The sequence below is a fragment of the Dromiciops gliroides genome, chromosome 2 (genome assembly GCF_019393635.1).
Source record: "Dromiciops gliroides isolate mDroGli1 chromosome 2, mDroGli1.pri, whole genome shotgun sequence".
In the NCBI taxonomy this organism is placed as follows: domain Eukaryota; kingdom Metazoa; phylum Chordata; class Mammalia; order Microbiotheria; family Microbiotheriidae; genus Dromiciops; species Dromiciops gliroides.
In genome coordinates this window covers 41,441,641-41,465,725 of record NC_057862.1, presented here as the reverse complement: position 1 = coordinate 41,465,725, position 24,085 = coordinate 41,441,641, and the positions used below count along the sequence as shown (strand labels likewise).

At 41.3% G+C, this 24,085-nt stretch overlaps 1 protein-coding gene across 1 annotated transcript in view; it reads left to right on the top strand.

The window, feature by feature from the left end:
- IQGAP1 (IQ motif containing GTPase activating protein 1) overlaps positions 1–24,085 on the top strand; it is a 123,261-nt gene that overhangs the window by 30,074 nt on the left and 69,102 nt on the right. Inside the window, exons 3-6 of the mRNA XM_043985750.1 lie at positions 3,759–3,915; positions 7,299–7,376; positions 17,553–17,629; positions 22,189–22,256. Coding sequence (XP_043841685.1) covers positions 3,759–3,915; positions 7,299–7,376; positions 17,553–17,629; positions 22,189–22,256 — 380 coding nt within the window. The remainder of the gene's footprint in view (positions 1–3,758; positions 3,916–7,298; positions 7,377–17,552; positions 17,630–22,188; positions 22,257–24,085) is intronic.

Here is a 24,085-nt window from a genome sequence, read left to right as displayed (position 1 = left end):
CCAGATACAGTGAATATTGGCAGTTTTTCCCTTTTATCTTAAAGGCATCAATTTCATCTAACATAGTATAGAGAGCAAAGAGTAGGGGGACCAGGACAGAACATTGGGGGCCACACACAGGTAGTAGTTACAAAGTGGACAAAACACTCTGTGTCAAGGAGCATTCAGACAAGTAGAAGGAAAACAAAGTAAGGAGAGTGGCAAGAAAACCTAGAGGGGAGAGTATATCTAGAAGGAGAGCATGATCAACAATATCGGGTGATACAGAGAGGTTAATAAGCTTTGAGTGCCCTTTCCTGCTTTGAGAATTGGTGACCCAGCTCTGACCAAACCTAGATTTCTGTCTCTGATAGTGGTACCTAGGAACACTTCTCCAGGTCACCCTTCAGGTTGAGGCTGTAGTTCCTTAAATATCCCTAAACTCTTTAAATATTTTTTTATGAATTCATCATTCATAAATTTATCTAAATTCTACTTGATCTTATTCACGTTCTTGGCCAATACAACTTTTGTTTTTTAAAATTTAAATTATTATTTTTTATGAACTTAACAGACATCTACAAACATGATCATGGCTTGGGGTTGCTAGGTGGTACTGTGGATAAAGCACTGGGCCCGGAGTTAGGGAGATCTGAGTTCAAATCAGGTCTCAGACACTTCCTAGCTTTGTGACCCTTGGTAAATCACTGGATTTCTTTGCCTCAGTTTTCTCATCTGTAAAATGGAAATCATAATAGCAGCTATCTCCCAGGGAGGTTGTGAGTATCCAATGAGATAATAATTGTAAAGTGCTTAGCACAGTGCCTGGCACAAAGGAAGCCCTACATAAATGTTAACTCTGATTATTGTTATCATTGTCGATATCATCATCATTTCCATATGCAAGAGACAGAAAAAGGAGATTGTACATGCAATTGTGAAACTTGGTTATAGCTTGTTTTTATAAAGTATGTATTAAATTGAACACAATAAGGACAACACTGCCCTACTTCTCTTGAGTCTCCTGATCTTTTTCTATTCTCTTCTGTGCATCTAAAAATTTTCATTGATGTTCTTTTCTTCTTTTTTTTCCTCACATCCCTAATGTTCCTCTCCACTCAACCCCCCTTTCCCTATAAAGACCCTCCCTTTATTTGGTTGTGTCTTATAATGATTGGAATGGTGCCACCTACTGGACACTTGCTGTGGGAAAGCTCCGCCATGAGGAAAATGCCTCAGAGGGCAAGGCCATGTGGCTTTTCCTTGGCGTCAGGAAATGACATTTGCTCATGGGTGCTGCCTATCAGGGCTACCAGCCAATCAATTTGAGGAGCCTCCTATTTTCTAGGAGGAGACAGGAAGGAGGAAAGAGAGCCTGCGTGGAGAGCTCTCCCTTTTTTGGGTTCCTGACTTGATGGTGGTGGTGGCGGCAGAGGACTTCACAGGAAATTTGAGGAAACATAGGATTGCCAGGCTGTTGGAATTAATTCTGTTCTCAATCTTTTTCTTTCTATTTTTCAATAAACCCTTAAAAACCTAAACTTTTGTTTCCCCAAAAACTGGGGGAACAGATTAGAATCCACATTTAGAATCTTAAATTACATAGTCTGAAAATGTATGTTGTTTTGTCAGTACTGCTTTTTGAGACAATGAGTACTATAAGTGAGTACTATAATAATGTAATGAGTACTCTAATTTGTGAGGTAATATTTCCTTTTATTTGTTTTCTGTTAAATTCTCCTATTTCATGGTATGCTTCAATGGGTTGGATGCCAGGTTGCTTTTGAGAAGCTTGGGCCAGGAAGGAGGGAGGCTCAGGGGTGCTAGCAGAGTCACCTCATCTTCTTTTCACACTGATCCAGAAGTGAAAATTGTTGAGTGTTGTGATGTGCACTTGACATAAGCAGTTTCTTTTTCTAGCTCTGCCCCTTTGATATAGTCTGCTATGCTACTCCTTACTTTCAAGACTATACCAAGGGCAGCTAGGTGGTGCAGTGGATAAAGCACTGGCCCTGGATTCAGGAGGACCTGAGTTCAAATCTGACCTTAGACACTTGATAATTACTAGCTGTGTGATGCTGGGCAAGTCACTTAACCCTCATTCCCCCCCCCCCAAAAAAAAAAAGACTATACCAAGTTGATAGCTAACCTGTTGCTTCCTGTCTAAACTATGAATTCACTCTTGGCCAAACTTTAGTCTCTTAGTTTGTTGGGATTTTTTTTTCCATTTGTAGAGGGTAGTGAGATTGTGAGGACATCTTTGTAAAAATTTCTTTACGTAGTTTCTCTTAAATGTAATTTCCTTCTATTTCCTTATATTATTCATCTGTAACTATTAGTTTGGCCTTCACTTTGGAAGTTTTGTAAAAATAATCTTAAGAATTATTTGATGTCGCATGGTGGTGTTGGGGTGACCTTTGGTTTTCTAAAGTTTTGACAAGGCCTCTCAAGCTGGGATACTTTAAGTGATATTAAATTTATAGTTAGATTAATAATTAGGTGATGAACTATATGTGAGGGCCATCCTTGCTGGGTGTAGAATGGCTTATAACTAGACTTTTGTGATGCTATGATGATTTTTTTTCAGTCCAAGGCATCTCTTGCATCTACTAAGGTGGAGAGAAGTGCCATTCTTTGTCAGTGGAGGAAGGATCTACTCTAATGAAATAATAGCTTTTTGATGTATTGGAGTACCCCGAGGACTAAACTATTTTTTTTTTGTTTCTAAATACAGGTTGCATTTCAGTTATGTTAACTTTTAGTTTAGGTTTTTTTTTTTTTTAGTGAGGTAATTGGGGTTAAGTGACTTGCCCAGGGTCACACAGCTAGTAAGTGTTAAGTGTCTGAGGCCGGATTTGAACTCAGGTCCTCCTGACTCCAGGGCTGGTGCTTTATCCACTGTGCCATCTTAGTTATGTTAACTTTTAATTTATTCTTTTTTTTTTTGTAGGGCTATGGGGGTTAAGTGACTTGCCCAGGGTCACACAGCTAGTAAGTGTCAAGTGTCTGAGGCCAGATTTGAACTCAGGTCCTCCTGAATCCAGGGCTGGTGCTTTATCCACTGTACCACCTAGCTGCCCCTAATTCTTTTAACCAAAAAGAGAAAAAGAATTTAACTTTAAAACCCAAGTCTGGAAAAACACTGGATTCTAGGGAATAAAGGATGACCTCAGCACATCTTTACTCTTCTGAGGAGGTGGGTGGTGGCCTTCACTGGGCTTGATTTACTGTGGTCATAGCCTCAGGAGGCTTGAAGAATGTCTGAGAGGGCAGGTAGGAAAAGACCTTGAGATCCATGTGATATCACATGTCTGATTAGGGAAATACTTGGATTGTCAGTGGGTGGCATTTCTTATTACTGTAGTAGGTCGAAAAAGCACTGGTGCAGAGTGGAAAGATTCGAAGTCAGAGGACCTGAGTTCAGATCTTATCTCTGACACTCTGTGGCCCTGGTTAAGTCAGCCTGTCCTAGCCTCAATTCCCTCATCAGTTAAAAGACAGGGAGGGAAGGAATTGGATCAGATGATCTCTTATGTCATTTCAAGCCCTATGGTTGTGATTTCATGAAGAATAAGTAGGTATCTAAGGCTCATTTTTCCCTGAATCTCCTCTCCCTGACAACTTTCTGTGGATCAGGAGAAAAGGATGTTTGTACTGGGTCCTGAATTGTTGCTTAGACTAACCCTAACTCTTTTTTATAAAGTAATGAAATGATTCTTAAAATCTCAAAGCTCAAAACTTCATCTTTTGTGTGTGTGTGTCTCTGTGTGTGTCTGCAGGTGGATGGAAGCTTGTCTTAATGAAGAGCTGCCTCCTACTACAGAACTAGAGGAGGGGCTAAGGAATGGGGTTTATCTTGCCAAACTTGGAAACTTCTTCTCTCCCAAAGTGGTGTCCTTAAAGAAGATTTATGATCGGGAGCAGACCAGATACAAGGTATGAATTTCTTATTTTCTAGGCTTAAAAATGTCTAAAGGAGCAGCTAGGTGGTGCAGTGGATAGAGCACTGGCCCTGGATTCAGGAAGACCTGAGTTCAAATCTGGCCTCAGACACTTGACACTTACTAGCTGTGTGATCCTGGGCAAGTCACTTAACCCCCAATTGCCTCATAAAAAGGAAAAAAAAAGTCTAAAGACTTGAGAAAAGACTAGAATGCCTAAGAGTATTTTGGATTGAGAAATGTGGATATCCATTTGCAAGGGAGTTAATTTTTGACCCCCACCCCCCTTGTAGTCACATGGTATTAAGTTGTTTAACTAAAGAAGTATCTATGTCCTAATACTTTAAGATGTTCGAATACCTTTCTCTGAAGGAATTAAAGAGAGCAATCTTACTGGAGCAGCAGGACTTAAAATAGCTAAGCTTTAGGGAGAGTCAAAATTTCAGGAGAGTCCAGGCTGGGAAGTAGTTTGTGGAAGAGCTTAGGCTTTCTTACCCACTTCTGTCTATCAGCAGCTTGCATAGAGGAAGATACCCCATTGAACAGTTGGAGAGTTATTAGTGAGAGAATTCAAGTTGAAGTAGCAGAGACATATACTCTGCCAGTCACAGATAATGAGTGACAGTTACCTGAGGAAAGAAGCAGCTTGCTATGTATGTGAATGCTTTGCTAAGAACTAATGGTGTCTACTGGCAGATTATTAATGGAAAGAACACTGCTAGGGGCTTGTGAACCTTCTTGTGAGGAGCATAGATCCATAGAGTTATCCCAAGAATCCAAAGGAAAGTCAGTCCGTGAGGGCAAGTTGGTGAGAGCACGCCAAAGGGGATTCACTAAGTCCTGAAGACCTTCCTGATACAGAGCTCTGTGTTGGGTACTTTAGGAAGAAGAGAGATGCTTGAGGGAGGCAGCAGAAGGCAGGGAAAGAGCTCTAGATTCAAATGGGATTTCTGCCAAGTATGAGAAGTATGACCTTAGGCTAATCCCTTCCTCTCTCTGGGCCTCCTTTTCCTCATCTGTAATATGGGGGGATTGGCCCAGATGACTTCTCTGGGGGCTTTCTAGTTCGAAGTCTGGGATACAGGATTCTACTGAGTAAGAATTGCCGACCCTGCCCTCTACACCAGAGGCATCCATCCAGCACATGGCCCATGATACTCCCGACTGCAGCCCGAACCAGATGAACATGTGGTGGGAAAATGTCTGACAAAATAAGAGAGATACTATGACATTTAAAAATTAAGTCCGTCTGTGGCCTGCAGGGGTCCTTCTGTGTAATTTAGTGGCCCCCATTTGTATTTGCTTCTGACCCTACTTGATCCATTTGTTCCTCCCTAATCATCGTCCCATATTTCTTCTCTCTTTTGTGGTTAGTGTTAAGGGCTAAAATCCTAGCTAGTCTGTCTAAAATATCTAATGAGTGGTCGCCAATAAATTATAAGCTTTAGCAAGAGTTAGACTTTTAAGCATTTATTAAGGAGAATAAGAATTTGGTAAAGAGAGAGAAAGGCCTAGATTCCTATCTATTAAAGGGAGAGCACATTTCTAGCTCCCTTCTCCCCCAGCGTCCACAGGAAAGAGCGCGAGACTGAGCGCCAGTCTCTTCCTTCCTCCTCCCACTAGTCCGCGTCACTTCCTGATACCAAAGACAAGACTCCTGGTCTTGCCCTCAAAGACCTTCGCTTCATGGGCAGAACTCTTCTACAGTTAGTATCCAGCAGGTGGCGTTATTCCAATCGTTACATTAGACTCCATGAGAAGGCTGGTCATAATAGGTGCCCCCATTTGCTTTCTGCTCACGCTCTTCTTCATTTCCTGCATCCTGGCTTCTGACTTCGCTGTTCATCATTGCTTTCTCTAGCGTCATCCGTGATCTCTTAATGGCCAAGCCCATTGCCTTTTCCCCACCTTCTTTAGGAAGCCTCTTACTTCTAGTGCCTTCCCTCGCTGATTACTTCTGATCTGTTCTGCACAGAACTTGTTTGCATGCTGTCATTCCCTCATTAGATGGTGAGCTTCTCTAGGGCTGTGACTCTTTTACCTTTATTTGTGTCCCCTAGCGCACAGCGCTGGTCACGCAGTAGGTGTGTAGTCAGTGTTATCCCCTGACTGGCAGCATCACAGGAGCTTAGATTTAGAGCTAGGAGGGTCTCAGAGGCCATTGAGCCCGACTGCCTCCTTCTGCAGGTGAGCAAAGGGAGATTCAGGGAGATGCATTTACCCAGGGTCATACATCAAATAAAGAAACATCTAAGGTGGAGTGTGAACTGAGATGTTCCTGTCTTTCAAGGCCAGGGCTCTAGCTATCATGCCTTGCTGCCTCCCATTCTTGTGGTGTTTTAAGGTTTGCAAAGTGCATCTTTCATTTGAGCCTTTTAACAACTGCTTAGGAGAGAGGCTCTTCAGGGAGGACTGGCGTCTCCAGTTTGAGGGCCCATTTCAGGGCTGCTCATCCAACCTTTGGTGTCCCCTTCTCACCCAACTCTCACCTGTGGCTCCAAGAGGCGGAACCATGCACAGTGGCCCCATCCCTGTAAAATGATCTTGACAGATGAGCTAAGCCAGGTTGAGGGTAATTGACACGCCTCAAACCCCTCAGTGAGTTGGGGGATGTCTGCCCTATACACATGAAGACTTCCCCACATGGGAAGCATTTGGAGGTTGGTCATTCATCCGAGATGCCAAGGTCCTCCACTGCATCCCAGGCCATGACCAGTCACCTGGGCTTATGTCCTGCCACTGGACTTTGATGACTCAGGAAAGAGAGTGAGGCTAATGACTTGTCAACTCTGCCTCCCTTGAAAGTCAAGCTATCACCTGTGATACTCTTGTTCCTCTTCAAAAATGAAAGATGAATGATAACTGTATAGATATCCCTAGTTAACAGATGAGGAAATGGAGGCTTTGGAACATTAGGTGACTTGGGGGTTTTAATCCTTTCTCCTGTGCCACTCACTCCTCTGCTTTAATGCCTTGTGATCTGGAGGAGATCATGATCTCCTTGGGAACATAAGATGCACAGGCAAGTGCCAAATAATTAATTGTGACAGAAAATGAAGACCACTAAGAGGCAGAGGCAAGGGAAGGGTGTGATGTGCTATTGTATTTGCATAAGAGCATATGTAATAGGCTTTTACTGACTCATTCTATATGAGAAAACCATCTGATTGTGCTGTGACTGAATGGGGTTAGGACTAGGTGTTTGTTTTCCTTGAAATGTGCATGAGAGTATAGACTGGAGACAATTGATGCGGAATGCTGCATTTAAGTTGGCCTTAGGGTGCTTTTAACTGAGATTTGGGAAAGTACAGCATTTATTTGGAATTTGTCTCCATGTACCTTCATTATGCTTAATGTGTTTTGTTTTGTTTGTTTCAGGCAACTGGCCTTCACTTTCGGCATACGGATAATGTGATTCAGTGGCTGAATGCAATGTCTGAGATTGGGCTGCCTAAGGTAGATATTCCTGAGTGTTTGCACAGTTTTTAATCTTAGAACCTGACTATTTCAGTACAGTACTTCATGAGATTTCTTATACAGCTTTAAGCCTTTAAAAAAGATTTCAAAAAATTTTAAAGTTAATATTTCCATCACTTTCATTTCCAAATATATTCCTCCTCCCATCTTTGACCTATTGAAGAACAGACCTATTGAAACAGAGAATAAAAAAGAAAGAAAAAACCCATTCAGTCTAAAAGGATGCACAGTGGTACAACCCCCAGTCCTCACCTCTGCCAAGTAGAAAAGGACGTGTCTGTGTTCTTAACTCTTCTCCTGGTCAAGTTTGTTAAATTTAGCATTTAGTTTTGTCTTAAAAATGATTTTCTTGATAAAAAAAATTGCTGTCACTTTCCAGTGACTATCCCTCCATTCCAACAAAACTGTCTCTTGTAATGAAGGAGTACAATTAAGCATAGCAGAGAAACCCATTGACCGTGTTTGAAAATGTAGGCCTCATTTCATACTCGTAGTCTGCTGAGAGGTAAGAGATGTGTTTCCCCAGCAGTATTCTGAGGTTGTGCTTGATCACTGCATTGATCAGGGTTCTGATGAAATCTTTTAATATTGTCTTCCTTCTTACCTTTCCTGTTCCTGTCGAGGATACTGCCAACCTCCCTGTCACCCAGCCTCACAGCATTAGGTGTTGTCCTTGACTTCTCCCTCATACCTCCCTAGCCCTCATCCAGTCACTTGTCAAGTCCTTGATCCCATCTCTTGTGTATGACCCCTTTTCTCCTCTGACTCTGTTACCACCTTGGTGTAGGACTTTATCACCTCAGGTTTGGACTAATGCTATACTTTGCTTGGGGTGGGGGAGGGGAGGCTCCTTGCTTCAAGTCTCTCCCTCCAAAGCAAGGGCCTGACCATGTCACCTCCCTCTCTTCTCCTCCATCCCCGTCTCCATCCTCCTCCCCCGATTGCCCCCAGTTATCTTCAGTGGTCAGTCAGTCAGTCAGTCAGTAAACATTTAAGTGCCTACTGTGTGACAAGCACTGTGCTGAATGATGGAGATACAGAAAAAGGCAAAGGAAAGTTCTTTCAAAACTTTAAATAAAAATGTTTATTATTATCTAAAAATAAATAAAATTAAATTAAGTCACAAAGAGCCTTGAGTGTCTCAGAGAAAATCTCAAGTATAGACTGACAGCGAATAAGTACTCTCCCCCTCAAGTCCATCTTACTAATAAACAATTTTTTCTGTCCCATTAAAAAAAAACAACAAATAAGAATTAAGAAGGATTGGGAAAGGCTTCTTGTAGAAGGTAGGCTTTTTGCTAGGACTTGAAGTAAATTAGGAAAGCCAGGAGGCGATGAGGGGGCAGAGCATTGCCGGCATGGAACACAGCCAGAGAAGATGCCGGGAGACAAGAGATGAAGTATTTTGTTTGGGGAAACAGCCAGGAGGCCATTAGACTGAAGAAATTTTGGTAGGGTGTAAAGAAGACAGGAGAGGCATGGAAGGCTTAGGTTATGAATGGCTTTGAATTCCTAACAGAGGATTTTGTAATTGAGCCTGGAGGTGATGGGGAGCCACTGAAGTTTATTGAGTAAGAGGGTGACATGCTTGGACTGGCGCTCTAGGAATATCACTTTGATGACTGAATGGATAATGGACTGGTGTGGGGAAAGACCTGTGTCAAGGAGACACTCCCCCCCACCCCCTCCACACCCCAAGCAGCCTATTGCAATAGTCCAAGTAAGAGAAGAGCACCTGCAGCCAGGGTGGTGGCAGAATCGTGGAGAAGGGAAGATACTTCAGAGATGTTGCAAAGGTGAAATCAACTGCCCTTGGCAAGAGGTTGGATATGGAGGGTGGAGAGATAGTAAAGAGTCCCAGTGAACTTAGGTGCCTGGGAGGGTGATGTCCTTGATATCATAGAGAAGTTTCAAAGTGGAGAGGAAAGAGAACAAGTTCAGCTTTGGACATGTTCAAGATGTTTCCAGAACATCCAGCTTGGTGTGGGATGATGGGAGTCTAGAATGCACAATTTTCAGTTTGCCTTTCAAGAAAGCCCCTCCTAATCCGATCCCCTCCTACCTTCTTTCCAGGCTTTTTATACCCCACTCCCCTCTGGGTGCTTTTTGATCCAGTGACATTGGCCTCCTGGCTGTCCCCCCTGCCTGAAATGCTCTCCCTTCTCACTTCTGCCTCTAATCTTTCTACAGGTCCTTCCTTCTGCCTTTCCCACTTCTTTGTAACCTTAATGCCTTCTCTCTGAGATTCTCTTCAAGATTCTCTCCGGTTTACCCTGTATATATCTCATTAGTCTATAGAGAGTGGCATATTTCCCCAATTTAGCCTGTGAAATGCTTGAGAACAGGAGCTGTTTTTTGCTTTTTTTTTTTTTTGTATCCTCAGTGCTTAGCCCAGTGCCTAGCACTTAGTAGGAGCTTAAATAAATACTAGTGGACTGAATGGTTATTATCTAATTTAAGTCCTCTAAAATTATTAGATGCATCTGAAGTGTTTTATGGAAGTATTTTAAGTAGTATGTTATCTACCTAGTTTGCCTCTTTTGAAATGGGAATCAGGTTTTCCTTCTTTTTATTCTGTATTCTTCATCTTAATGGTAGTGAATCTCCACTCTTCATTATCTTACACGATAGATGTATGTGTGAGTTTGGATTTAACAAGTATAAGGACAATTTTGGAGACCTTCCAACAGAAGACTTAAATTTGGAGGTAGAAAAAAGTCTTTCCTGTTCATTCCCTTTCCTTCCTCCCTCCTCCTTAGAATTTTGGAATATGAGAATTCTACGGTGGCCTTGGCTGTTGATTGTATCTTAGGTTGGTGATAACGGTGCTGAGTTGCCTGTGTTTTTTATGTGTGGTCTTTGGAGGAAATGACATCTAGCTTCCCTAGTCTCCACTAAAATCCTCAGATGCCCTACTTTACAACTTAAAACACAACCATAGGTTGCAGAGTATCACTGCAGCTGAGCTCTTTGTTTATCCAGTATGATAGACGTGAGAAAGTTAAATAGACATGAGTAGTCACTTCAGGACCTTGCTCAGTGCTAAGCTTTGGGTTTTCTGGATTCTGCTGCTGCTACCCCCAAGGTTACCTTTTGTCTACTCTATTTTATATATACTAGGAGTTTTTGTTTTTTTAGTTTGTGTCCAATACGCTTAACACAGTTCCTCCTAATAAGTATTTAATGGCTGCTATTATAGGATTAAAACACTAGTTGTAAAACCTTTGCATGTGAATATTTTCTTTTCCTTTGAATTCAGAATTGTATCAAGTTCCTTTCTGACAAATTGTTTTATAGAGAATTAAGAGAATTGAGCCCCACAAAAGCCAGGAAATGCAAGAGTTCCAATACTTACAGCAATGCCAGCGTGGCCTTGTTTAATACTTGCAATTTCCTGTTCCTCTTTTTTCTTGTTTCCTATATAACATGCCCATTGGGCAAGATTTTCTAGCTCTGCTTGGAGTGATGTGAAGAGCACTGTTAGTACTTGCTATGACTATAAAATACTATTATTTTAATTGTGCTCCACAGCTTTTATTGACAGCAGCATAGTCTCTTGAGTCACACACATGATTTTCTGAAAGCATTTGTTGTCAGTTATATAGAATTAGTATGTCCACAGTAGGATGTTAGGGAGGCAAGAGCTTTGAATTATTTGGATTAAAAGTACTTTCTTGTGGTGCTTCAAAAATTAATTTCATAGGGTCATAGATTTAGAGTTGAAAGACACCTTAGAGACCATCAAATGCAGTCCCATAATTTTATAGATGAGGAAACCATGACACATGGGGTTTATGTGCATTTCTCAGGGCTGTACAGCTTCTAAGGCAGAATTTGAACCAAGATCTTCCTGATACCAAGTCATTTGCCATATTTGCTATGCCATACTGGAACATCATTTTGGAATATACTACTTTTTGAGTTTAAAAAAAAAAGCAATATATATTTATTTAGCTTTGTACCAGCTAATCAATCTCTCTCTCTCTCTTTTTTTTTTTTTTTGCTTTTTTTTTTGGGTGGGGAAATGAGGGTTAAGTGATTTGCCCAGCGTCACACAGCTAGTAAGTGTAAAGCGTCTGAGGTCAAATTTGAACTCAGGTCCTCCTGAATCCAGGGCTGGTGTTTTATCTGCTGTGCCACCTAGCTGCCCCTAATGTATATTTATTTATAGGTTATACATACACAGTGTATGTACGTGAGTGTTGTGTTTTTATATTTATGTGAGTGTATACATACACACATATCTGTAAATAATCATTTTTATTGGATTTTGATAGGTCTCTCAAGTTGCTAAGCTTAGACTGTTAATTCTTGTGTAAATGGGTTATAACATAGTTATAACATAGCCCAGTGACTTTTATTTGTCCTTGTTTCCCTTGATCTCTCAGATACATTCAATAAATACTGTTTAAAACCTGTTCTAGGACGCTCTTTCATTCTTTGTTTTTGGATCCTGTATTATAGTATCTCTCCTCTTAAATTCTCAACCATTCCTTTTTTTTTGTATTTGATGGTACCTTTTCCATCCTTTACTTTATAATTGAGCACATCCTTCAAGGTCCAGTACTTTAACTTTTTAAACCTAGTCTATTTTCAATTTTGTCTTAAGTCAACAAGTATTTATGAAGTGCCTACTATGTGCTAGGCATTGTGCTAAGAATACTGTAAAAAATTAATTATTAACTAGAAAAATTAATTATTAATTATTAACTAGAAAAATTAAATTAGATAACTGGACTTATATGAAAAATTATAGGTTTAGAAAAATTATAATTGGGACGTAAGTCCCATCTGGGTTGCCATTTAAATGTAAAAATATTTTAAATGGCTAGCTTATTACTAGGGCTAATTTGGGGGGACTAATCTGACTGGAGGACTAATCTGGGGACTTTTGACTGGCTTGCAGACTGTTATTAACTTAATATGGGCCATTTAAAAATTTCTCCACACTGCTCCGAAATTGATAAGCAAAAGATTAAGAAGCCTCTTAACTAAATAATCAAAGCAAAAATACAGGGAAATAAAATGTACAACCAGACTGCATCCTGGCGCGACTCTCTCCGCCTTCTGCGCCTGGAACTTTTTTAGCCGCCTCCTCACTGAAAAGCGCCCCTGCTCCATATCGGCCTCCGTCCCTTCTTGCTCTTAGCTTTTCTCCTTCCCCAGTCCTCTTCATCTCCTGCGTCCTTCTCTTTTCCGTTCATCTCAGGGTCTCTAGTCTGGCGTCTTCCTTAATCTTGTCAGCCCCCGCTTCTAGTCCTTGAGCATTTTTTTTTTTTCATCTAACTCTCCAGTTTATATATCTTCCTTCTCTCCACTCAAATCTCAGGGCTTTTTGCACCCCCCCACACAGCAAGCTAATCTGCCAGCTGCCCTAGGGCTGCAGTCGGGGGAGGGGACACTCAAGTGTCTTATGGGTGGGTACCATACCCAGGGCTCCAGGGGCCTGTGCTCCTGCTTGCGTGCCTTGGACCTCTGCACGGGGTACACCAGAGCCCAGCCTGGATGAGCCCGGGATCTCTCAGATAGATCCGCTCAGGGCGGAGGGAACTGGGGCTTCTTCCCCCCAGCTGTCTGACTTGGTCTTGTACAGCTGAAGTGGAGGGGGAGGGGCACCAGCCCTTCACACAGAAAAGACCCTGAGGGCCTAAGGCTTTCTAATCTCAGCCCAAAGGTAGGGTCCCCAAATCAAAATAAATTTCCACAATACAAATAAAGACACCTCTTTACCTCCCACCCCTAAATCCCTCTTTTCAAATATCTCACGGTGTAATTGGCAGGACAGCATGCAAGCTATATACAGGATAAATTGGAGATATTTTCAGAGGGAAGGCACCAAGTTTAAGAACCAGGAAAGGCTGCTAGCAGAAGGTGGTACTTGAAGGGAACTAAAATGAGGTGAGAGAGAGTTCCAGGCCTGGAGGATAGAGTATGGAGTATCAGGAGATGGAGTATCTTGCTTGGGGAACAATAAGAAGGCAGTGTGGGGAGAAGTATGGAAAAAGAAGACTAGAAAGCCAGGAAGAAGTCCTGTTAGGAAGGGCCAAGACAAAGACTGTACGTTTGATCCATTGGGGGAAGGGGGAGAGAAGGTGTCATGGTCTGACCTATGCTTTAGGAAGATTACTTTGGCAGCTGAGTGGAGGAAGGCCTGATGTGGGGAGAGACTTATGGCAGGGAGACCAGCCAGCAAGTTATTCCAGTAGACCGTGCCTGCACAAGGGTAGCATCAGTGTTGTGGGAGACAAGGGGCACATTCAAGAGGTAGAAATGACAGACTTGCTCTTTCCATCTTTTTAAGAGTCACTGAGACCTGCTTTCCTCTTGAAAACACAGCTTCCCTGGCCACCCTTTCCATCTTCGGTTGAGCTTTTATTTATATCATCTCCTCCCCAGTCCTCCCCCACCCCAATTGTGATGAAAGGGAGTGAGCCTGGATGAATGGGAGGATGGTGATATCTTTGACAATAATTGGGACTTTAAGGTGGGGAGGAATTGGGGAGAAAGATAATGAGTTTAGTTTTGTACATGTTGAGTTTAAGGTGTCTGTGGTATGTCCATTTTGAGGTATCCAGTAGGCATTTGGAAATAGTGTAGGTCAAAAGACAGATTGCAGTTAGATAAATAGATTTGAGAATCATTAGTATGGAGATGATGATTGAATCCATGGGAGCAGATGAGATCAAGTGAAATAGTATAGAAGGAGCAGAGAAGAGGGCCCAAGACAGAGCCCTGTGGGTAACCCATGGTTAGCACATGTGACCTGGATGAAGATCCAGCAAAGGAGACCGAGGAGTGGTCAGATACGTAGGAGGAGAATCAGAAGACGGTAGTATCACTTCTCTACAGAGAAGATTTTCAAGTAGAAGAGGGTATTCAGTTTTGTCAAAGGCTGCAGAAAGGTCAAGAGGAATGAGGATCGAGAAAAGACCATTAGATATGACAATTGAGAGATCATTGGTAACTTTGGAGAAAGCAGTTTCAGTTGAATGATGAGGTCAGAAGTTAGACTACAAAGAATTAAGAAGAGAGTGAGAAGAAAGGAAGTAAGGGCACCTGTTTTAGCCATCCTTTTAAAGGAAGTTTAGCCATAAGAGGGAGGAAGGAGATAGGATAATAGCTATTAGGGTTGGTACAAATAATTCATGGTTTTTTGAGGATGGAGGAAATGTAAACAGCTAGTAGATAAGAGATTAAAGATGAGTGAGACAATTTTATGGAGATTGAATAGATGGGGATCAATGGTGCGTGCAAGGGAGTTTCCCTTGGCTTCTAAGAAGGGCCACCTATTTATGTGAGATGGGTTGAAGGAGCAGAAAGGAGCAGAAGGCATCTAAGTGATGTGAGATGATCAGGAAGAGAGAAAGAGGAGCTCTTTTTTCCCCCGTGAAATGATGAGGCAAGACTGCTGAGAGGGGAGAGGAAAGGGGTATTATGGGAGGTTTGAGGAGGGATGGAAAGGTGAGTGGATAGTGAATCAACATGGTGGTATAAAAGGATCGCCTTGCCACAGTAAGGGTACAACTGAGGTTAGGTAACATATTTGTAGTGGCCTCAGCACAGTTCTCTGATTTCAGGAGCACATGAGCACAAGTAAATTGAGGAATCGAGAGATTAGGGTGTTTGAGGGAGTGTCAGTATGTGTGTCAAGCAAGAAAGGGGAAGATTTAAGCTTGTTATTGATGGAGCAGGCATTCCAGAGAGCACAGTTGAAGGGGTGGGTAGCTTTAGGGTGGTTTGGGTTGAGGGGGATAGATTAAGGGAGCATCAGTGATGGACAGAGAGTAAGTGGCAGTTGGGGTTTCAGAATCATTAGGATGGATAGGGAGGGTTTAATTGGAATGTGGAAGTATGTTAATCATTAAAGAATGAGTTCATGTGGATTATCATTGTCCCTAGGGGTTTGGCCTCCTGGTAGAGCTGTCAGGGCTGACAGCTGAGGGTGGGGAGAGGTAAGGTGAGGAGCAGAGTGTGCCTGGGTGGGGAGCAAGGAAACTGCTGTGAAGTTTTAGGTGTTCAGAGAAGGTGTCTAGAACTTTATAGAATCAGGGAGAATAGGCAGCTCCCCTCCTTCCAAGGCAGGTGGAAGCAACAGTGAAAAAAAAATTTTTTTTTTCCAATGACTTCTGGCTTTCAATCATGTTGATGATTCTTAGATTTTAATCCTCAGTTCTCTCATTGAAACAGTGGTTTTCCATTTCCATTTGTGTTTTGATTCCAATTCAAGCTCATCTTTGTTAGTGGCAATATTCTTTGACCAGTCACACCTATCTTCATACCTTGGAGTTCTTTTTTTTTTTTTTTTTCAGGGCAGTGGGGGTTAAGTGACTTGCCCAGGGTCACACAGCTAGGGTCAAGTGTCTGAGGCCGGATTTGAACTCAGGTACTCCTGAATCCAGGGCCAGTGCTTCATCTACTGCGCCACCTAGCCGCCCCTGGAGTTCTTTTTAAGGTCTTTTATGGCTTAATTTTAAAATTTATGACCATTCGGCCTTTTTATGACCTTATGACCTTTCATTTAGGTCTTATGACCTTATGCCTTAATTATTTTAATAAGCTCCTAGTTGGCTTTCTTTTTTTTTTTAGTTTATTCTTTTTTGTTCAAGATTTCTTGTCACTCACTACCAGACCAGTCTTCCTGAAAGTTATTCTGTCACTCCTGATTTTTGAATCCCCCAAAACAAACCAAAAAAGCCTACAGTGATTTCTTGTGATCTTTTGTGTCAAGTGAAAACAGTCTTGCCTCACTTTGAAGATTCTCCATAATGTAATATAATTATATGCTCTCCGTCCTGTAGGACAGTTACAATGTATTCATTACTATTTCTTTGATTTTCCTTCAAGCTATCCCTTTTTCAGTAATATTTTCCTCCTCTTCTTTGTCCAACAGTAACCCCCTGACTAGGTCCCAGTTAAGTAAAATTCTTTTTCTTTGAGCTCTGACTACTTCCACCCCCATCAATCTTCCTGTCTTCCACAGATAGTCTGTACCACAGTTCAGTATGTAATTACACATTGATTCTTATGGTCTATTCATTATTTTCCTGTATTTTATTCCTATCCAATTAGTTGATCAGTTCTTAGGGACCATGTCTTATATTCCTCTTAGCACCTACAGGTGTGTGAATTACTTGGGACAAGCAATAATATTGATATAATTTCATTTTGCAACAGCAGTCAGTGGTCATTTGTGTTTTTCTGGGTACATTAAGCTAATTCAGGTCTGACCTTAATCAAATGAAACCAGAATCTAAAAGGCAAAGTACAATGGACAGATGTGGTTTAGTGTGATAAGTATGAGGGTTTGGCCAGAGGGTCATGTGGACCCTTGGCTTGCGTCTAAGTCAGGGAAACTAGATGACTGGGAATGGGAACCCTGCATCTTTTTTTTTTTTTTTTTTAGTGAGGCAATTGGGGTTAAGTGACTTGCCCAGGGTCACACAGCTAGTAAGTGTTAAGTGTCTGAGGCCAGATTTGAACTCAGGTACTCCTGACTCCAGGGCCGGTGCTCTATCCACTGCGCCACCTAGCTGCCCCTGGGAACCCTGCATCTTACAGCTAGATTGGCATGTTCCATCTACTGTAGTGCTTAAGAGAATAGAAGATTTGCGGAGTTTACATATCCCCAAAGTCAAGATGAAATCTGGAATTGTTTTTTTTTTTTTTAGAACACAAGTGGAGAAGAATTTGTGGCTAAAAAACTGAGTGTGGCCTGAACCAGATTAAAATATCATTGGGAAATGTTTAACAAAATACAGTACAGTGCAACACAGATAAATCTTAATTTGTGGTTTTATGCAGCCTGCAGGGATCCTTTTCTATTTGAGTTTGATGCCTCCTTTTTAGAACGTTAGCACAGTCTTACCCTGGGGTCTTCTGGCCTTTGGTAGCTCTTTGAGGCTTCTGGTCCTGATTTCAGGAAAGGGGAGGCCAGACAAAGGGGAAGATAACTCAGAATCTCACCCCATGGGAGATGATAGGCAGAGGTAGGCAAGACTGCAACCATGCTATGAATGAAATGACTGGGAATATCTAGAAAGCTTTCCTGTTGTTATCCTATGTAAGAAATGTGACTATACTTTGTATTTTTGTTGGGTTGTATAAGGTTGAAATGATTACGGATTCATAAATTACTCTGTTTTTATTTCTGGGCAGATTTTTTACCCTGAAACCACAGACATTTATGATCGAAAGAACATGCCACGCTGTATCTACTGTATTCATGCACTCAGGTAATCAGTCTTCTTGGAAAAAGAATGCCATGGTGTTTTAAAGCCTGAATGTAGTAAGCACACTATGTTCTATTACTATAGAACTTGGAAGCATGAAGCATAAGGCTTAAAATGGGGAAATTGGTAGAAAACCAACTTAGCAAGAGAAAGTCCCTGTAAATCCTTTCTGTCACCTGTTGCAGTTCTCTGTCTCTGTTTCTCTGTGTGTTTTTCTCTGTTCATCCCTGTCCTGCCTGCCCCCCAGCCCCTTCCCGTCCCCTTCTCTTCTTCCCTTCCTCTCCCTTTCCTCCCTGACTTTAGTCAAATAGTTGCAATTTCATTAAGTCTATTTTTTAAAATTACACAACTCCCTTCAAAATATTTGTGGAAGAACCAGTTGAACACATGAATGCCAAGTAGCAAAGCAGTCAAATTTCAAGTTATCTTGGTCCAATTTTGTGCTCCTTAGTTGACTCTCAAAGCACCACAGGTACAAGGTGATGGCACCAAGTCATTTGCTTATTAGTTAACACTCATATGAACAGAGTAGGCCATGTAGTGACAGCATCCTTATCTCCTGTGTGACAGACAGGAGAATTAGAGTGTAATCGACTTGCCCCAAGTTCTGCAGTGAGTCAGTGGAAGATAGGTCTGGTTCCACTTTCTAGTCATAAACCTAGTTTAGGATGATAAATACCCAGTAGGGGAGGGAGCTGTGCAAGAACGATTTTTTGGGAAATGTGTTTAGTTTATTCGATGGACAGCTTGGTCCGGAGAGCATAGAGTGTGATGGAAATGAATGAGGTATGAAAATAAAGTGCCATTGCCTGCTGGTGTTCTCTTGTCTGATTTATAAATGTTTGTGAAAATAGGTGTGTGGTTTTAATCCACATATTTCTCCCATTTCCTCATTGATCTGATGAGAATCTTTGTAGCACTGAAATCTAGTGATGAAAATACATATTGAGGATTAATGCAGATAGACTAGGAGAGCACACAGGCTGCTTTAAAATCATGTACGTTGGGATAACATCTTTTTCCCTCTAAAGACAGTATCAACTTGCTTGTGACTGGAAGGAAGGAATGATTGGTTGAGTCTTTGTTCATGCTATTTTCTCTATGTGAACTATCCTTTCTCTTCTTCATCTATTCAAATCATACCTATCTTCAAAGACTCCAGCTCAAGTCTTGGCTCATTTATGAATGCTGACTATTCCAGTCTACTCTAATCTGTACGTTTTCTGAACACCTGTGGTACTGACTGGCCATGAAACAATCATGTTAACTAGTATGGCATTTATGGAGCACCTTTAGGTTTGCAAAGCACTTTGCCTATGTTAACTTGTTTCATTCTTACCACAAGCCTGTGAGGTAGGTGCTAGAACCTCCATTTATGCCCAGGGTCCCACAGTTCTTAAGTGTCTGAGGCAAGAGTCCATCTCAGGTCTTTCTGACTTCAAGTCTTGTCTCTGTCCACTGCCTTACACTGCCTAGCTCCCTAACATGATTTAGCATTTAATAATGTAATAATGTACTACTGATAATAGAATAATATTTCTCTTGTGTCTTAGTCTTTAAAAAAGAATTTTTTTTTTACTTCTGTACTTAACACCAAATAAAATGGGCATATTTTTGTAGGACCCCCCCCGCCCCAAGCTAGGTTATCTCCTTAAGGAGAGAGATTGTATTTTTAGGTTTCTTGTCTTTCTTTGTAACTCCCAGAGCTCGTAGGACAGTGCTACTCCATCGATCCAATGAGATTATACACATGAAGCACTTTCAAAAACCTTAACGTTCTCTCTACAGAAATGTTTGCTATTATTAGTAGTAATGGTAAGTGTTTAGTAAACTCTTATTTGACATAGTGTGTACATCATGAGTTGCAGCTTCTAAAATACCGCAGTATAGGAGAATTTCCAGATGGGGTAGGTCTGGGTACAAATTCTTTGTATTGTGATTTGGGTCAGGTTTACATACAAGCCTCCCTGGGCTGTGCCTAAGGAAAAGTCCGCAGAGGGTCACTGTTTCTCTGGGCCTGTCCTTTCTGCATGAAACTCAGGCTTTCCTCTGTTGATATAAAAATAACTTCCCAACACAGTGTCTTAGGATGAGATTAGAAAGAGAAAGGGAGGCAAGCCTGGCTTGTTTTCTCATTCCTTGGTAGCTCTAGTCAGTTCTAAGAAAACCTCTCAAGTTGTGTGCTCTGGTTTGTGAATTGTGATCCCTTTTCATCTCTAGCACTTTTATGGAAAGTGACTTGACCTTGAACAGTAAGCATGTCAACTGAAAGGAAAGATGTGGTAGAAGCCTTTGCCTTCAGTCAAAATAAATGAGGGCACAGAGACTCATGTATATAATGAGAACGTTGGTTGGGAATGAAACATTTTCTTCCTCTTGCTTTCACCACCTCTTTTTTTTTTTTTGAAGTCTTATCTGACATTGATGTAGCACTTTTTTTTTTTTTTTTTTTTAGTGAGGCAATTGGGGTTAAGTGACTTGCCCAGGGTCACACAGCTAGTAAGTGTCAAGTGTCTGAGGCTGGATTTGAACTCAGGTCCTCCTGAATCCAGGGCCGGTGCTTTATCCACTGTGCCACCTAGCTGCTCCCGATGTAGCACTTTTGACAGTAGTAAGGGAGTTGTCTGTAGTATATTTCCAATGACTCTATTGCTGGTTTTGTTTGCTGTGTTTGAATAATTCAACTTCCTTTTCCCTTCAAGAAGGCACAGTGAGTTGAATGTTGAGCTTGGAGTCAGGAAGACCTGAGTTTAAATCTGACCTCAGACACTTACTAGTTATGTGTCTCTGGGCAAGTCACTTAGTGTCTGTCTACCTCAGTTTCCTCAGTTGTAAAATGCAGATAAGAATAACACCTACCCCACAGGGTTATTGTGAAGATTAAATGAGAAAATATTTGTAAAGTGCTTAACAAAAGGCCTCACATATAGTAGGCCTTTAAAAATGCCAATTTCTCCCTTTCTCCCTCACTCCCTTTTTCATTTCCTTATTTTCTCATCCCTTTTCTAAAAGAAGTTGTGAGCAGGTTATGCTTCCATGTCCTGGTTACCTGCCACTTTCTCGCTTTGTTTGTATTTTTATATATATCTTTACCCCTTCCTGAGCTATATAGCAAACATTAACCGAGTTCATTTGGATCCAGATCTCTTAAAATCTATTTCATATTTCTGTAATTCCTTCAGTTGCTGAAAACTTAGACACTTTAGCAAATTATTTCATTGGTATATACCACTGGCATTGTATAAAGTGAATGTGAGGTGGATAAGAAAGTCTTAATTGATGATATAAAACACAGGTTAAAAGCAGTTAACCTTAGTAAGCCTTCTCTGAGGTTGCTAATGCTTCTCCTCAATGAAATTCTCTTGAATTTATTTTGTATATATTTATATATGTGTATGTTGTTTGACCAAACAGAATGTAAACCTCAGGGCAGGGACTGTTGTGCTCTCCGCAGATACAGGGGAGTTTAGAAGCGAAGATAATGTGAGTTCCACTCTGAACATGTTAATCTTGAGATGCTGATGGGTACTGATGTCTGACAGGCAGTTGGCAATGCAGGATGGATGTTGAGCATATTAGGGCTACATACGTAGATGTAGGTGTTATCTGCCTTTGTAGAAGTAATATTTGATCCCATCAGAGAAAATGTTGAGGAAGAAGAAAAGAGGGCCCTGTACAGTCTTGGAGAATACCCATGTTTTTTGTTTTGTTTTTTGGGTTTTTTTTGCGGGGCAGTGAGGGTTAAGTGACTTGCCCAGGGTCACACAGCTAGTAAGTGTCATGTGTCTGAGGCCGGATTTGAACTCAGGTTCCCCTGAATCCAGGGCCGGTGCTTTATCTACTGCACCACCTGGCTGCCCCTGAGAATACCCACGTTTACAGGATAAGAGATGGATCATGATTTAGCAGAAGAGATTGAAAGAGGCCAAGAAGTGAAGACAACCAGGAGGTGAGCAGTGTCATAGAATTTAGGGGCAGAAAGTATCCAGGCGGAGGGAGTCATTGACCCAACCAGAAGTGACAGGTTGCAAAGAGAATGAGTATTGGAAAAGACCCACAAATTCAAAAGTCATAGCAACTTGGGACCATTTAGTACAAGGAGAAAAAACTCCATCTACTTCAGGCTTTGAAAGCTTTACCATAGCACAGCCCTGTCCCATTATGTTGACCTTCAATCTATAAGAGAAGTTTGCTTTTTTTAAAAAAATTCAGTAATCCTTATTTAAGAAGAGAAATGTAGAATTCATTTCAGAAAGACTTTCTTCTAAGACAGTTTAAACAAAGACCTAACATTTTTGGATTGCTAAAATTTTACCGATTGTGTCTTCAACAATAATCTTCTTTCTTGAGCAGGTAAAGGTACAGTGCAGAAATCAATTGTACCTTCCAAAAGCCATGACATAGGGAGCTTAAATTTAGAATGGTTGCCTTGTTCTTTCTCTAATCCCTCCGTATCTCTTAATTCTTCTAAGAGCAGATGGTAGAGCTAACTGCGTGTTAATAACAACATTGTACAGGTTAGAGCAAAGAAGTCTAACTTTTCTACGTGTTTTGTCTTCTAGCTTGTACCTGTTCAAACTGGGGCTGGCTCCCCAGATTCAAGACCTGTATGGCAAGGTTGACTTCACAGGTAAAGTGCTCCACTTCCCATAGTTACCTAGAATTTAAATGGTCCTGAGGTGGGGTGGGATTGGAGTGGGACTGAAGGTAAAAAAAGGTTAAAAAAAAGTTTCTTTTATTGATGTCCCTATTTAATGTTTATGGAAATTTGTGTTTGTGTGGTATTCTAAATATATTTACTTTGGGCAGGTACTTGTGTTTTCTCAGCCTAGTTATATGAAAGTAGGATTAGCAAAGAATGGGGGGGGCTACATTTTTTTTTTGTAGATCTGGTGTAAGGAGCAACTCATTCTATATAGGGAATTTGTTTATCAAAGATAAGTCGAGACCTCACTATTAAATATTGCTTCGGTTTTTTGTTTTGTTTTGTTTTTGTGGGGCAATGAGGGTTAAGTGACTTGCCCAAGGTCACACAGCTAGTAAGTGTTAAGTGTCTGAGGCCGGATTTGAACTCAGGTCCTCCTGAATCCAGGGCTGGTGCTTTATCCACTGTGCCACCTAGTTGCCCTCTATTGCTTCATTTAAAAAAAATTTTTTTTTTGGTGAGGCAATTGAGGTTAAGTGACTTGCCCAGGGTTACACAGCTAGTAAGTGTCAAGCGTCTGAGGCCAGATTTGAACTCAGGTCCTCCTGAATCCAGGGCTGGTGCTTTATCCACTGCGCCACCTAGCTGCCCTCTATTGCTTCATTTAAAAAAAAATTTTTTTTTTGGTGAGGCAATTGAGGTTAAGTGACTTGCCCAGGGTTACACAGCTAGTAAGTGTCAAGTGTCTGAGGCTGGATTTGAACTCGGGTCCTCCTGAATCCAAGGCCAGTGCTTTATCCACTGTACCACCTAGCTGCCCCTATTGCTTCATTTTTAAGAATCATTTGACTTATTATCAGAGAAATAGGTCACAGAATTAGAGAATTTTTAAAAAACCCTTCCAAACTGATACTCGAGAATAATCTTTTTTTTTTTTGGTGACTTGGCCAGGGTCACACAGCTAGTAAGTGTCAAGTGTCTAAGGCCGGATTTGAACTCAGGTCTTCTTGACTCCAGGGCTGGTGCTCTATCCACTGCACCACCTAGCTACCCCGAGAATAATCCTTTTTATAGCACATCTAACAAATGATCATTTGTGAGAGGAAAAGGCAAATGATTCCATTTTTTGGATAACTTCAATCATTAATTGTTAATCAGGTTGTTGTAAAATAAGCCCAAATTTTCTACATGGCTGTCCTTTGATAATTGAAGATAGTGGTCATGTCCCTACTGAGTCTTCTTTTCTTCAGGCTAGACACCCCCAGCTTTTAAAATTCTAACACGGCATGATCACATCTTGGTTGCACCTCTCTGCACAGTTTCCACCTTATAAAAGTCCTTTTGATATGTGGGGCCCATTCTTAACACAGGGCTTAAGATGTTGCTGGGGAAGGCAGAAAGCATAGGGTTTCTGGCTTCCCTAGAACCAGAAGCTCTGCTTCTTTTCATACAGCCTAGGTTTGCTTTAGCTTTTGGGCCTGCCAAATCACACTGGTGACTCACTGTGCTTTCAGTTCACAAAAACCTTTAGGCGTTTTTCAGATAAACTGAGTTTTATCCGTGGTGGATCTTGTACTTTTGAAGGTATTTTATTGAAGCCAGTTATAAGACTTAACTTTATCCCTTTTAAAATTCAGCCTATTGAGGGGCAGCTAGATGGCGCAGTGGATAAAACACCAGCCCTGGAGTCAGGAGGACCTGAGTTCAAATCCGGCTTCAGACGCTTGACACTTACTAGCTGTGTAACCTTGGGCAAGTCACTTAACCCCCATTGCCCCGCAAAATAAAAAAAAAAAATTCAGCCTATTGGATTT